This window comes from Paroedura picta, chromosome 9 (assembly GCF_049243985.1).
Source record: "Paroedura picta isolate Pp20150507F chromosome 9, Ppicta_v3.0, whole genome shotgun sequence".
NCBI classification, from domain to species: Eukaryota; Metazoa; Chordata; class Lepidosauria; order Squamata; family Gekkonidae; genus Paroedura; species Paroedura picta.
The window spans coordinates 45,124,862-45,139,551 of NC_135377.1; the positions used below are offsets into that span (position 1 = coordinate 45,124,862).

Here is a 14,690-nt window from a genome sequence, read left to right on the forward strand (position 1 = left end):
CTGTACTCACTAATGCTTGTTGGAGAAATAGTTGTGCAAGGAGTTGGTGGGATTGGTTTTTGACTAGTACCTCTGACCATGCAGTTTCCTGGAGGTCATTGTATCTAACTGATGTCAGTAATGAGTAGGACTGGTAGCACTGATATTTTGAACTTCCTTGGATACTTGCAACCGGGATAGCAATTTTTTGCTCCAGGGCTTTATAACCAAGAGGGACCTATTGCCATAAAACCGCAAAGAGAAGGCTACAGTAAACATGCTCAGGGTTAGTCTGGCTCAGAGGTAAATATTCCCCAGTGGTGGTGCATCTTAATCATCCTTTTTCATGCTGGCCTTTTAACTGTGTGTCTCAAAGGGACTGCAAGATGCCAGGTATGGCCTTCTCTGTTTCATAGGCACCGTTTCAATTGCAGTTGCCAATATGGGAGGGATTTTTGCTCGTTCGACTTAAAGATGGTTTGAATTATTAATAAGGTCGCTGATTCCCTCCCGCTCCCGCAGTAGGATCAAATATCTTTCGCAGAGAAACGGCAGACATTAATTCAAGAGGTTACCATTTCTCAGACCATTTCTCCATGCTAGAAAAGTCTGATGCCGTTTTTCTTGGAGGCATGGATGAGGGGGAAATAGTGCAAATGCTGAATGTCATGAAAATACCCTCCAGTAGAATATCATCTGTCTTTGAACTGATACATAGTCTGTAGAGATTTGCTTCAGAATGTCTCAGAAACTGTATACTAATAGCCATGAAATAACAGCAGTGATTTTAAACTGATTTTTAAAAACCCAGAGTGGGAATCTCCTCTCCCCACTCACTTTCTGACTGGGCCTGCTGGGGTTCCTGGGCTCTCCTGCAGCCTCTTTTGAGCTCATGGGCTTTGCCACTGGTGGCCTCTCTGCTGTCCAATCCTGTTCAAGACAGCTGCCTTGAATCCCTCCTGCTGCTGCCCCACTGCTGTCCAATCCCTCCTGGTCCAATCCCGTTCAAGGCAGCTGCTGGGGTCACACACTTTGCCACAGCCAACACTGGTCCCAGCACAGCTGACCACCATGCTGGAGGTTAGGAAAGCACGCATTCCTTGCACTTGCACAGAAAATGCTGTTTTACTTTTGTGGGAATTCAACTGCTTCCCATATATTAAGATGTGAGATTTTTCTATAAATTTGAGCAGCGGGTTTGCAGAAAAATCTCTTCAGTGCAAGGGAGGCCTTGACCTAGCAAATAATAGAATTTTATTTAAACCCTCTTAGACAAGAGCGATAATAAAACACTAAACAGAAACAGAATAAAATAGGAGGGAGGAAACAATCACTTATCCATAAAACTAGAATAAAATAGGACAATCAAAATCTACAAATTTCACAGAAGAGTCACCCTACCATGAGGCAATGAATTTTACAGGCAACGGCACAAAACTTTGCTGTAACAGCTGACAACTCAGGGCTTCTCGTCCCTCAATAACATTTTTACCAGCATGGAGTCAGAATGGGCAGGAAACCTTTTTAACACTGGAGTTATTAATTTAAAACAGATATCATTGTAAAAAGAACAACACAATAAAACATGTTCTGTGGTTTCAAGCTGTCTAGTTCCACATGGACAGACTCTCTCAGATAGCGGCCTTCAGGAACGGCCAATGGTAGTGCAGAACAGCTGGCGAGTTAGGTTGGCTGCTTCGGACGCCAAAATGCCCAACCCTACCGGCAAGCATGAAAGCTCTTCTAAGACTATTAATCCCTAAAGTTAGGACATATGCTGCCGGTGCCAGAATATCTAAGCTTGTCAGAGGATAGAAAGGTAGGGGACCTGCCTTGACCTGGCAGATTTAAATATCTGCAGATGGGACTAGGGGTCATGATAGAGATATATAGATTTAAAACAACGATGTCTACATCTTCTTGGCTAAAATAAACCACTAGAAGTTTTTTTAAAAAGGGATTTTAAAAACAAAACTAGCAAGAACAAAACAATTAAATCAGCTAACCATAATGTTTATAAAGACAGAAAATATATAATGGCATGGTTGGGTTTTAATGAGATAAGGCCCATCAATGGATATTAGCCATCCTAAATGGCACTAAAGTTTTCTTGGTCGTCAAACATTTAAATGCCAGTTGAGGAGGGGTAGCAACAGGGGGAGGCGCTGGCTTTTGTGCTCATCTTTTGGGCTTTCCAGTGCATCTCATTTTCCACTGTGGAAAACAGAATGCTAGACTCAATGGATCTTGATCTGGTCCAGCAGGACTCTTCTAAAACTTGTATCCAATAGCAACAGAAGCAGGAGAGTAAAAAAACAAAAGATACAACAAGAGCCATTTAAACAGGCGATCCAGAGACTTTCTTGATGAGAAGTACCTCCATGTTTCATGTTTAACAAAGATCACAAAGGAGTGATCCTTGAATTTCTTGGTCTCTGTTTCCATGTTCTGTTCAAAAGCTGGCATTTTCCCTTTAAAACCCTAAACAGGCAACTTGTGAAATGGGCAGAAAAGTAGTGCACTCTAGCAATCAGATGGCTGTATTCTGTACCAGTTGCTGCTGCTTGAATGCAGTCTTATGTAGAAAACAATACCATGGTCAAAGGAACACAATTCAGCCATGAATTACTATATGTGAGCCTCCAAGGAAAGGGTACAGTCCAACTGATCTTGATGACTGATCTTGATGACTAGGCCAACAACTACACATTACAAGACCAAAAGATTTAAGAGTGGAGTTCAAGTAGGCTAGAATGTCTACTATGAGGCTTTCATCCAATAAAGCACTTAATGTATATGGATCGTTCCATTATCTCCATATATTTATCTGATAAAGAGACTAATGTAAATAAAGCTAGTGCAACCATGATTGTACTTACAAAATTAGAAAGACATAGTTGTACATCTCCATGGACACATTCTACTTGAGCAAAGATGACCAGCTTACCACATAGTAACATTCACACATCTGTTAGTTGCCAGGTTCTCTGTGCTCATCCATAGATCTTCCTATTCAAGTCTTCTTTGTAATCAGAATTTGAATAAAGTCTTGCGTTCACCAAGACAGTGATATACAATAAAACCTGAACAAAGACCATGAAGGCCTTGTACAACTTGCAAGGTGCATTCCATTGAACTTTGGGCTCATCCCTTCCCCACTCACAGCTACATGACAAGAATGTATCAGCTTCAGTACTGGGTGCTGCAGCACATGTACCAAAATTGGAATGATACAGACATGGAACACCTTCAGCTTTCCTTATGGTTGTCTGTCTGTGCAATGAGATCTGTTATCCTTTAAATAAATAGAAACTTTACGTGGGGGGGAAACGTTGACAATCCTGTAAGTGGGATTCTCAAAGTGTGCCCTCCTTCAAGAATATCTGTTGCTGTAGCTGAGACTTTAAGTGTGCCTAAGACCTCAGGTAGCATTGGAACTTTACTGTTCATAGTATAAATGCAGTTTGTACTTAATTCAAACGAAATCCCATGTGACATGCTTTGTGTCTTTCTTTTCCAGACTGGTGCCACTGCCCTGTTCTTCGCTGCCCAACAAGGTCACGACGATATTGTGAAGTTTCTTTTTGAGTATGGGGCCTCCACAGAGTTTAAAACCCAAGTAAGAGATTATGTTTGGCTTTGGTGGATTTAGACAGGAAGGAAAGGCTGCTGTTTTCTACTGATCAGAAACTTGGACAGGGAAGCAAGCAAGAGGCCCATGAAATAATTTCCCCTTCTTGCCACGCAGTCCTCTGGCAGAACATTGATCCTGGCCTGGCTTTTATTGCTTGTTTTTCATTGCGTGAGTGTTCCTTAATTTCCTTACACTTTGTACTCTTATATTTTGAAAGGGCAGAATGAAAGCTGACCAAGCTGATTGGCCTGTTTATGCTGTTCAGTCATGTGAAAGCCAAAGGCTCCAGCAGTTGTCAAGGCATATGGAATTACTGCTGAATTTTAAAAAATATATTGTTTTGTGTACAACCCTATACTTGCTAGGATAAAATAACTCACAAAACTGGTAGCTGGGGCCTGTAAAATGAAGCTCTTCTGCCAGGTCTTTGGTTGAAGCCAGGCTGGGTTAGATCAGGCTCCCCAGGCTGGGCTGGGTCATGGGCCCACTCCTCACTACCCTGAGCTAGGATGGTGTTGTATGGGAGAAGGGAAGGAGGATTTTAGCCGCCAGGCATGCTGGAGTTTTATGGGTTGGTTTTATTGGGGTTTTTATTGGGGGTCTTTGTTACCTGCCATGAGCCGCTCGCGGGAGTGGTGGGCTGAAAATAAAATAATAAATAACTAAAATTAGTAATAGGAGGAAATTACAAGAAACCGTGGGGGGTAAAAGCCAAGCATCCTCCTGAGCAGCCATTTCTAAATGGGAAGCACGTGCAGAACCAAAGAGTATGCCCCCTGAAGTCCTCCCAAGGACTTCAGGTGAAGATCAGGAAAGCCAGGATTGGCTGTTTGCTTTGAAGGAAAGGCATTTTTGACCCCAGGGAAGTAGGCTACAGGAAACACATTTGTGGGCATCAGGGTACCCGCGGCTTCCATCTTGGGGATCTCTAGTACATAACAGGACTTATGTAATATAACTTATAGAAATCTAGTCTGTAAGTTATAATGTTAAAAATTGCATTAGGTTGTATATTGTCCTGTAAATTCAAAAACATAATGAAAAGCATTCATTTCCCCATAAATTCATTAGTTTGGGAGCTTCTTAACTTCCTTTAGTTTGACATTCAAACCATCTCTCAGACCCTTTGTAACAATTCTGATGGTATTGGTGCATTAACTTGCTTACGATGATAAGCAATACACATTTGGAAAGCAGTGATTACATTCAAATCTGCATCTTTTCATCTGTTTCTTCTCCTTTGCCCTTTAGCTATCTCAAAAGGACTGCCTTAGAATCAACTGAGAGACTGTATCTAGTTATAGCCTTAATTAATTCCTTTAACTTTTGCTAAAAGCCTTTATGTTGGAACAGCGCCAAAATACATGAACAAAATCTGCATTTGAAATCTCAACACTGCCAGTAAATATCCAACATAGGATAGGAAGCAACCCCGCAATTTCTGTGGTTTTAAATGCCACTGATCTTGTATCTCTTGTAAGATATTTCTCTTAATTCAGCTCATGTCAGGTTTGGCAAAGATTTGTGTGAAGGGATTTTGTTTCATGTGCAGGGGATCAGGCATAATTGTTTTATGCTGAGTCTATATGAATGAAAGTCTGCAACAGCTTACATTTCCATACTGCTGCAGAAATTCCCTCATATAGGCTCAGCATATACCAATCATGCTAGATCCACTGCACACTGGTAGAATCCGGCCACAGATCTCCAGTATTTCATCTATTTGATCCCTGAAGAAGAGGAGTTGACTATTTTCTTGCCTGAACTACATCATCAGTTCCAGCCATGAGAATTCTAGGACACATTCTTTGTGCTGAATCCTAGGGACAGCACCTTTGTAGGCTGGTTTACAGGACAATGTTAAACTTTTTTGGCTACTATGATTACTATATTTGCTATGGAATCGTATGTGACTTGTGCACAGTAGATCTGTTTGAGGCTGGCCCATGTTATTTCCATTGTATGCCTTGGGAACTTAGGGTGGAGGGTCACTGACTCGCCTGAGACAACAGACTGATGTGGGCAGATGTACTTCTCCAACACAGATCACATGCAGTCCTGAACCATGCCACTTCTGTGGCTGTCCTAGAGTGCAACAAAGTATGTTTAATTCTAGGGAGTCAGCTGTAAAGAAATCAGGCTGCATACAAGGGCTCCTTTCTCAGTGACAATTGATTGATGTCAGCCATCACATGATTATCTGGCCAGACTGCGGGGGGGGGGGGGGAACCTTACAGTGGCTTTGTATGTCACAGGAAGTGACTAATAGCGTGTATCTTTTTTTTGGACTTCTAGGGTGATATAGAAATGCATTGCATGAGAAGGCTGGAAAATATTTAAGTGAGGATTAGAAAATATCTGCTTTTTGATGCTTTCTATCATGGCATAAAGATGCTTGAAGTTTCCCATTGTCAATAAAAGAGACCATGCAGGCATGCTGCAGGATCCCAATGCTGGATTGCTATTCATATCATACTTTAATATATTACATGATAATGGCAGGTCAGTTTATAAAAGCATGCAAGCCATGTTGCTTTTGCATTTAAGGGTTACTATCCATAGCACAGTTTCATCCGTTCTAAATGTTCAGGATCGATGGTACAGTTTCTGCTTTTGCTTTCTGGCTGAAAAGATCTGATGTACGCAATAGCCAGCATGACTATTTCTTGGTAACCATACAGGCATTATGCAAATCCCGCTGTTTGGATTTGCTGTCATGCAATTCCACTAGTACTGGATTTGTTCCTTAGAATTTCCACCAATATATGCCAACAACAACAACAGTGCTGTCTCAGCTAATTTTCTGCAGATGTAGTCAAAATGATTCCAAAATTAAAGGAGTCTGAGCCTCACAAAGAAAGGGCAGAAAACTACGAGTGATGGTGCAGACCTTCTCTATTAAGGCCTGCTTGACTTTTTACCTTTTAAATGAGGAGAAGACAATGCCTACATCAGCCTTTCTCAACTTTTTTACCATTGAAAATCCCTTGAAATGTTCTTCAGGCTTTGTGACATTGTGAGTTCACAGAATCTAGAAACTCTTTAGGTTTGTCACTCTGAGCTGCAGGTGGCCCTTCCCTGCACACAATAACTAGTGTAATTTGGGTAAATTAATAGACATGGAAAAAGAGTACAGCTGCTTGCTTATTGGGCCTTTTTGGAGATCTGCTTGAGATGCTTTAAAACAGTGGTCCCCAACCTTTTTTAGGCTGGGGACCGGCAGGGCATTGGGCCGCGCCCGCAGGGACCGCGCCCGCGCGGGCCACACCCACGCTTCGGGCCGCGCCCGCGCCCGCGGATCGTGCCGCGCCCGGCCGCGCCCGCCGGCCGCACCCGCGAGCCGCGCCCGGCCGCGCCCGCTGATCGGGCCACACCCGCGGGCCGCGCCCGTGGATCGGGCCGCGCCGGCGCGGCCTGCACGGGCGCGGCCCGGCCCTGATTCCTTCTCCCCGCCCTCCCGCAGTAAGTAGCTTCCCGGGCCGCAAGCTTGCGGCCTGGGAAGTTTTTTACTGCGGGGGTGGGGGGGGCGGGGAGAGGGAGCCGCGGCCCGGCGCCATGGCCTTTGCGGCCCGGCGCCGGGCCGCGGCCCGCAGGTTGGGGACCACTGCTTTAAAACACTGGGCCATTTGTAGAAGCATATAGGGAAAGGTTTTTTGCCATTCTTCACAGTGCCGTGATTAGGAAGCACTAGATGACATGAACAAATTAACAATTTGCAACTTTGATAATGGGATGCTTTTTAATATATATTACAAATGGGATTGAATGCTACAGGATTCACTGATCACCACTAGAACAGAATCTACAGATGATGAACTCAAAGCTGAACTCAGAACAAAACGTACTCATAAATTAGCATATTGAAACAGCAGAGCAGATGAAACTGTTTCAGCAAGTTTATTAGAACAACAAGGTAGGAGCACTGTGCAAATTGGACACCTATCATACATTTAGTGGTTGCTTAAGGCATTGGTAAACGAGCCTCTTGTGGCTCAGAGTGGTAAGGCAGCAGACATGCAGTCTGAAGCTCTGCCCATGAGGCTGGGAGTTCAATCCCAGCAGCCGGCTCAAGGTTGACTCCGCCTTCCATCCTTCCGAGGTCGGTAAAATGAGTACCCAGCTTGCTGGGGCGTAAACGGTAATGACTGGGGAAGGCACTGGCAAACCACCCCGTATTGAGTCTGCCATGAAAACACTGGAGGGCATCACCCCAAGAGTCAGACATGACCTGGTGCTTGCACGGGGGATACCTTTACCTTTTAAGGCATTGGTGTGATCTTTTCTGATTCGTGATATTCTGCTGTAATGGTCCTTAAAATAAGGATGCGCATAGATGCGAGTGTAGGAGACCTGCTTTTTAGAATGCAGGCTAGCTTGAAAAAACAGGATATAAAGAAGCCTATAGGAAAAGGATGCTAACACATTTAGATACACACATCCCTCGCTAATTTATCCACAGTCTGCTGCCCAACATCACTATTTCATCTCTGGCCCTCATCCCAGAAGTAAGCTTGGCTGATGGGAGATGTTGTCAGGAGGCAAAAAGAAGATAAGGAAATAGTTTAGCACCTTCCATCTGCATTCCCACTATCTACTTTATATCCCAGTGGCAGATTTGATCATATGTGTTTGCTGCCTTCTTGTGTCCTTTGGAGTTAAGTAGTGCCTGCCTTCTTAGAGTAGTGCATTTCTGCTAGTGAAAAGGAAAGAGAAGAGAGCTCTGAACACTCTCTGTCTTCCAAGAGACTTTTCACACACTGGGAACAGTAAAGGAAATTAAAAGTGACAGGTGCCTATAAGCAATAGAATGTGGATAAGAAGTGGGGGCTATGCTCTGCTTTCCGAGGAAGGCTGAGATTCTTTTAAAAGGGTGGGCATTTTAGGTAAAGGAATTGGAGCAACAGCACAGAAAGAAGGGATTAGCTTCCAGGCTCTGTGAGCCAAATACAAAGAACTGTTCAACACTTTCTGTTCTCTGCAGGCTTTGTTTATTTCTCTTCCCTTGTGCCCAGTCTGTTTTTTCCCCCCCTTCAGGATGGAGGCACTGCTCTGCTGGCGGCTTGTCAGTATGGGCACATGAAAGTGGTGGAGACCTTGCTGAAGCATGGTGCCAATGTTCATGATCAGCTTTACGTGAGTTGCCTTGGAGTTCCTTCCTTAGTTCTGATCCTCCCTATTCCCTGAAAAATGGAAAGCTTTAGGAGCCCTTCCAGGATTCCCTCCTTTTCTAAATAGAGAGCAAAGGATCTCGTTACATTGGGGGAGCGTTTGTCAAAAAGGATACCGTTCACAATTCTGCCTCCTCAGTCTGTATAATGTATAAAATGGCTGTTGGGCACAGATGCTAAAATTCACTGGCTGTAAAAATGAGTGGTGAAGTGAATCCTGGGCGGAAATTTGGGATCTTTTAGCAGTGGCTAGTGTCTCCATAGAAAAATTTACCTCACACTTGGAAAATTCTTTCTTTTATTCAATCACTATGGAAAGAATTGTTCTGTAACTGAGACCCCTGTCCAGAAAAAAAGAGAAGATATATATTTCTGGAGTGTTCTGGCTTCTGCTTTGTGTATCTGTGCTTATCTTCCTTCTCAATTTTTTAGCATCTGCTCAAAATACATTTATCTTTCTCATCTGTTCATGCAGTCTTCTCTGATTAATTCTGCCTTCTTTATTGTGCATTGTGGTATCACATTTATGGAAAATTAACATTCATTCAGGGTTTTGAAAAGAACAGTTTGTATGACACAGAAAGTGTAAATCCATCTGAGCTGCTTCACTTTACAAACTCACGCCTGATAAGTCAGAGTTAGTCTGAAAAGTCAGAGTAAGAATTCTGAAAGATACAGAAGAAACACTTGTAATCTAACTATAGTCGAACACCGGATTGCCTAGGTCATGTTATTGGGCCTAGATGATTGTCATTGTACAGACACCAAACCGCATTAACTCTGTGTGCAGAAGCGGGAAAGTTACAGTGCCTTCTACACAATGGGATGAAAAGTCCCTGAGTAGGATAGCAATCTTCGTTTCATTTATGTCTCTCAGGAACAAACCAGCTTGCCATGGAGCTTGTGTGCAGCTTCTGATTTTCAGAGCTAATGCAAAACTTCTGTTTATGATGAATATATATTTTTAAATTACGCTGATATATAGTAATAATGATAATAATAATAATACACTTTAATTTTGTATCCCGCCCTTTGTAGGTGGCTCAGAGTGGGTAACAATATAGTCTAAAACAAATCATCTCATAAAATCAATTAACGTTAAAAACATTTGTATAAATTGCAGTAGCCCTCGCCTTTAGGGCTGGAGGGGCAAGTTCGAGGTCTTCAGAGGACAGATCTTCCTCAGTTTCAGCTGTGAAATACTTCAGAAGAAAAAATCTGCATGCTCTGTTTTCATTCAAACATTGAGGTATTTTTTTAATGACTAGAACGAGCTAAAACAAGAGGGAGGTATAAAAGCTGCAGACTTCGTGCTTATTTATAATCCACTGTGTTGTAATTGAGAGATGTTGTTATAGGTTGAGATATTGTCAGCTGTTAAGTGCATGCCGACTTTTTAAAAAGTCTCTAAGGCTATTAGATGACTTTGAATAATTTAATAAAATAGTACAGAAAGATTTGAAAGATCCAGGCCCTTGCTTTATCAAACTATTCTCAGTAGCCATTTAAAAATGTTGATACATTTAATGTTAAAACACATAAGGAAATTTTGTAAAAAGTGTCTCTTATCAAAGCTTCTTCCTATCTTCTGTTGCTCAATTATGCTAGCAAGAGGCTTTCTGACCGGCTGACTTCCATGAATGGCATTCTTCAAATACACACTTGCTGGAACAATTACTCAGAAAGCCTTAAAACGTATCAATCTGTAAATTGATTACATATAAGGATGAAAGCAGGCTAATTAAACAGCAGCCTTGTCTTTTGCTTTTATCAGTGGCGACTGAAGAAAGTCTTGAGTCAAGCCGCAAACCCTTACATGCGCCTGTGGGAAGGTGTCGGGATCCTTGCTTTGTGGTTCAATGATAGGAGACAGTCCTATTAGGAACATTTTGCTACCTTAAACATAATGAGATGTTGGTTTTTTTGTTAAAAGGATGGAGCTACTAGCCTATTCCTGGCTGCTCAAGGAGGCTACCTGGATTTAATTCGGCTATTAATGTCTTCAGGAGCAAAGGTCAACCAGCCAAGGCAGGTAATGTTCTGCATTATTAAGACAGGCAGCATTTTGATTTCTCTCTCCCTTTCTCTCTTGCTGTGAATTTGTTTGTTTGTTTTAAAGATTTCCTCTCCTCTGTTACCTGCTGAAATTACAACCAGCTATGACTTGATACTTAGTCAGTTGCAACAAGTGTTGTGTTTTGGTACTCAAGTTAATATTTGATAACAGTTGGAATTCTGTGTCAATATTTGGTGCTCTGTGCAAACTGTCAAAGTTGTAGTTTAACTTGCTCTGAAACTTTGGCATCTCTGCAGCAACAGCTTCTTTTCTGAAATGCTCAGTGTTTTGTTTCCTGGTGTCTTAGTCTGATAAAACAACTGAGATAAATAAACCCAAACTACATACCTCTCTTTGAAGATGGTCTTCTTTAATACCATATATTATGTTTTGTTTGTTTGTTTAAAAAATATTGATTTTGCCTCTCTGCCATAGTGATTCTCAAAGTGCTTAATAACTGTAATAGAAATAGAAACTAACACTCTAAAACCACATAACCATAACCCCAAACCTGGCCTGGATAGCCCAGGTAAGCCCAATCCTATCAGATCTCAGAAGCTAAGCAGGACTGGCCCCGGATAACACTTGAAAGGAATTCCAAGGCCATGACGCAGAGTCAGGCAGTGGCAAATCACCTCCCAACGTCTCTGGCCTGCGCTGCCCGACAATCCTGGGAGATCCTGGCTATGTAGCACACATGCCATACAATAAATAAATACATAATAGTACCATGAACAAATTGTGGGCAAATTGTTGTCTATGAACTACAGTTGTCTATGAACTACAATTCCCATGAGCCCCTGAAAGGGAAGAAAATTTCTATCTAGGAAGGTTATCAACTGAAATTGCTGGGAAAAAAGCATGAGATGCTCCATGATGCTGAGTAGAAAGGGGCAAGACAGGAAGTGCACCTCTCCACCTTCGCTGGGACACAGCTTGACTTCTCGCCCATGGCCAGGAATCTGGGGGTGATTTTGGATGCCTTCCTGTCAATGGAATCCCAGGTCACAGAAGTAGCACAGCCGTCGTTCTTCCAACTTTGCCAAGCATAGCCACTAGTGCCCTACTTGCCCTTGGAGTGTCTGACCACAGTGATTCATGTGACAGTCACCTCCAGACTGGACTTCTTTAACTTGCTCTATGCAGGCCTACTCTTGTCCCTGACCTAGAAACTCCACCTGGTGCAGAATGCAGCTGCTAGGGTCCTCACCAATACACCTTGGAGGGTCCATATCCAGCCAGTTCTGAGGCAGCTGCATTGATTGCCAGTTCTGGTCCAGATTAAGTTCAGGGTTTTGTTTTTAACCTTTAAAACCACCTGTGGCTTGGGCCTTACCTATCTGAGAGAGTGCTTGTGTCCTTATGCCCCCTACAGGGCTCTTTGCTCTGCAGGTACCAATCTGTTACAGGTCCCTGGGCCCAGAGAAATATGCCTGACCTCGACCTGAGCCAGGGATTTTTCAGCCCTGGCCCCAACATGAACTCCTGGGAGAGCTGAGGGCCTGGACGGAGCTATTAGTGTTCCACAGGGCTCGTAAGTTAGAGCTCTTCCACCAGGTTTTGGGTCGAGGCTGCGTTCTTAAGATCACTGGGTCCTCCTCAGACTCTGCTCGGTCATCAAGCTGGTGGCTGTTTGTAGAGGGGAAAGGGGAATTTTTGCTCTCTTGATGTTTTATTGGGGTGTTGATTTTAGGGGAGGGGTTTTTATATTGGAGTTATGACTTCCTTGTAACTCGCTTTGAGCTTTGGAGTAAAGTGAGCTATAAATGGAATAATAAATAATAAAAAAATAAAAAGTTATCCTCACCCAACTATACATCTAGACTGAGTTGATTAACTTACAACTTACAGCAACTCCCCTGTTCTAAGTTTTACTTCAGTGAAGAAAGATGTTGGACAATGATGAATGACTTTTCTGACTGTGAAAGGTTTCCTCTGATGGAAAACTCTTTGTTGAAGGAGGATTTAGAGGAAGGGAGTCATAGCACCCAACCTAATATGTTCAACTAGTTATACTTTTTATATAGCATAGAAATGAAGGTATTTTTAAAATGAAAATAACATTACTGTCATACAGAGACGTATTTTCTTATTACTATATATTACTATATATTACTATATATTACTAATGCATTGAATATTTTATCTAAGTCAAGAACATATTCATTCATCCACAAGAGCAGGAGTAGTCTACCTGTAGTCCTCCAGATGTTCATGGACTACAATTCCCATGAGCCTCTGCCAGCAAATGCTGGCAGGGGCTCATGGGAATTGTAGTCCATGGACATCTGGAGGTCCACAGGTTGACTACCCCTGCAGATTCAGATTCAGAGTACCTTTATTGGCATAAAATTGCAAAGCATAAAACGAAAATTTCAAACAGTTCCAGATGTAAAATGTATCGTAAAAGATTTTCATTTAAAATCGCTAGTAAAAACTTTGCTACTTTTATAATAATTGCTGAGTCCCTCACATTTGGTATCATTTTAATTCAGTGTTTTTCATTAACACAGCTGAATTTCAATTTCTTCAGATAATTAGCTAACGGGCAACAATATACTTCAAACTTAGGACACACCAGAAGTATATGGTACAATGTGTCAGGGACATGACATCCATGTAAACAGTATCTCTCCTGAGGAGGAATCTTCAAAAATCTACCTCGGGTGACAATTGAGGGAAAGATGTTTAAGCGAGCTACTAAAAATGCTCTTCTTAACTGGTGTGTCTCCAAAATTTGGAGATACAGGGGCATGGATTTGTAAGTTAAGGGAATATCCCAGAAGCGGGGAGAACATACACTACCCCTGCACAAGGTTACTCTGTATAGTCCTTTCCCAGTTGAGCTGAACAGTGTTCATTTGCAGGACAAAACCATCCTTTGTGGACCCAATTTCATAACAACTGTAAGCTGTAGCCAGAATCTTGTGAGGAGGTGCCAGAGATGTTTAGTGGTGTGAAATGATGTCCATCTTCATTCAGTCAATCCTGGAACTTTTTTTTCCTTAAAGGATGGGACAGCTCCATTGTGGATAGCCTCCCAGATGGGTCACAGCGAGGTAGTGAGAGTAATGTTGCTCCGTGGAGCAGACAGAGATGCTGCAAGGGACGTAAGTAACTGCCATTTGAAGACTTAATGCTGGAAGGAAAATGTCAACACAGTTTGAGATTTTATTTTTATTTATTTGATATCCAGCCCTTCTTACAAGGGCCTGAGGGTGGTACACATGGTCTATCCATCCCCACATTTTATTCTCACAACAATTTTGTGAGGGGGCTTTTGCTGAGGGGGGGGACTGACAAGGTCACTCAGGCTGTGACAGTGCAAGGTTTTGAACTGTTTCTTTGTAACTGACTCTCCAATCCTTGTATGCACTGTTAACTTGGCTAACATATTACTCAAGTAAATTTCATTGTGAAGGACTTTTCTGAAATGTTCTACAGTGTTCTGAATTTGAGGCCTTTAGGAACAGCATATCAGAGACTACTCTTTCTTCCTATTGAAGTGGAATAGAGACTCCTCAGAGACTACTCTTTCCTCTTATATTTGTGAAATCAGCTGTGAAGTTGAGAATAGTGAACTGGAGGTGAAGTAGCTTGGAGCAGGGGTAGTCAACCTGTGGTCCTCCAGATGTACATGGACTACAATTCCCATGAGCCCCTGCCAGAAAATGCTGGCGGGGGCTCATGGGAATTGTAGTCAAATTCAAATTCAAAAACCTTTAATGGCATATAAAACATCATAAGAACAAGGGTAATTCATAATTATAATTAATTGATAAAAATTACATAGTCTAGATAAACAATAAAAGAAAAGAAAATAAGCAGTAACCAACAGTAGATTCCTCCAGAC

The 14,690-nt window shown here is 42.3% G+C and overlaps 1 protein-coding gene across 2 annotated transcripts in view; it reads left to right on the forward strand.

Moving 5' to 3' along the window:
• Positions 1-14,690, forward strand: part of ANKRD29 (ankyrin repeat domain 29) — a 33,397-nt gene that overhangs the window by 11,759 nt on the left and 6,948 nt on the right. The window contains exons 4-7 of one of the 2 annotated variants that reach the window (XM_077352596.1): positions 3,500-3,598; positions 8,648-8,746; positions 10,715-10,813; positions 13,849-13,947. In XM_077352596.1, coding sequence (XP_077208711.1) covers positions 3,500-3,598; positions 8,648-8,746; positions 10,715-10,813; positions 13,849-13,947 — 396 coding nt within the window. The remainder of the gene's footprint in view (positions 1-3,499; positions 3,599-8,647; positions 8,747-10,714; positions 10,814-13,848; positions 13,948-14,690) is intronic. The other variant, XM_077352597.1, reaches the window with a different exon arrangement.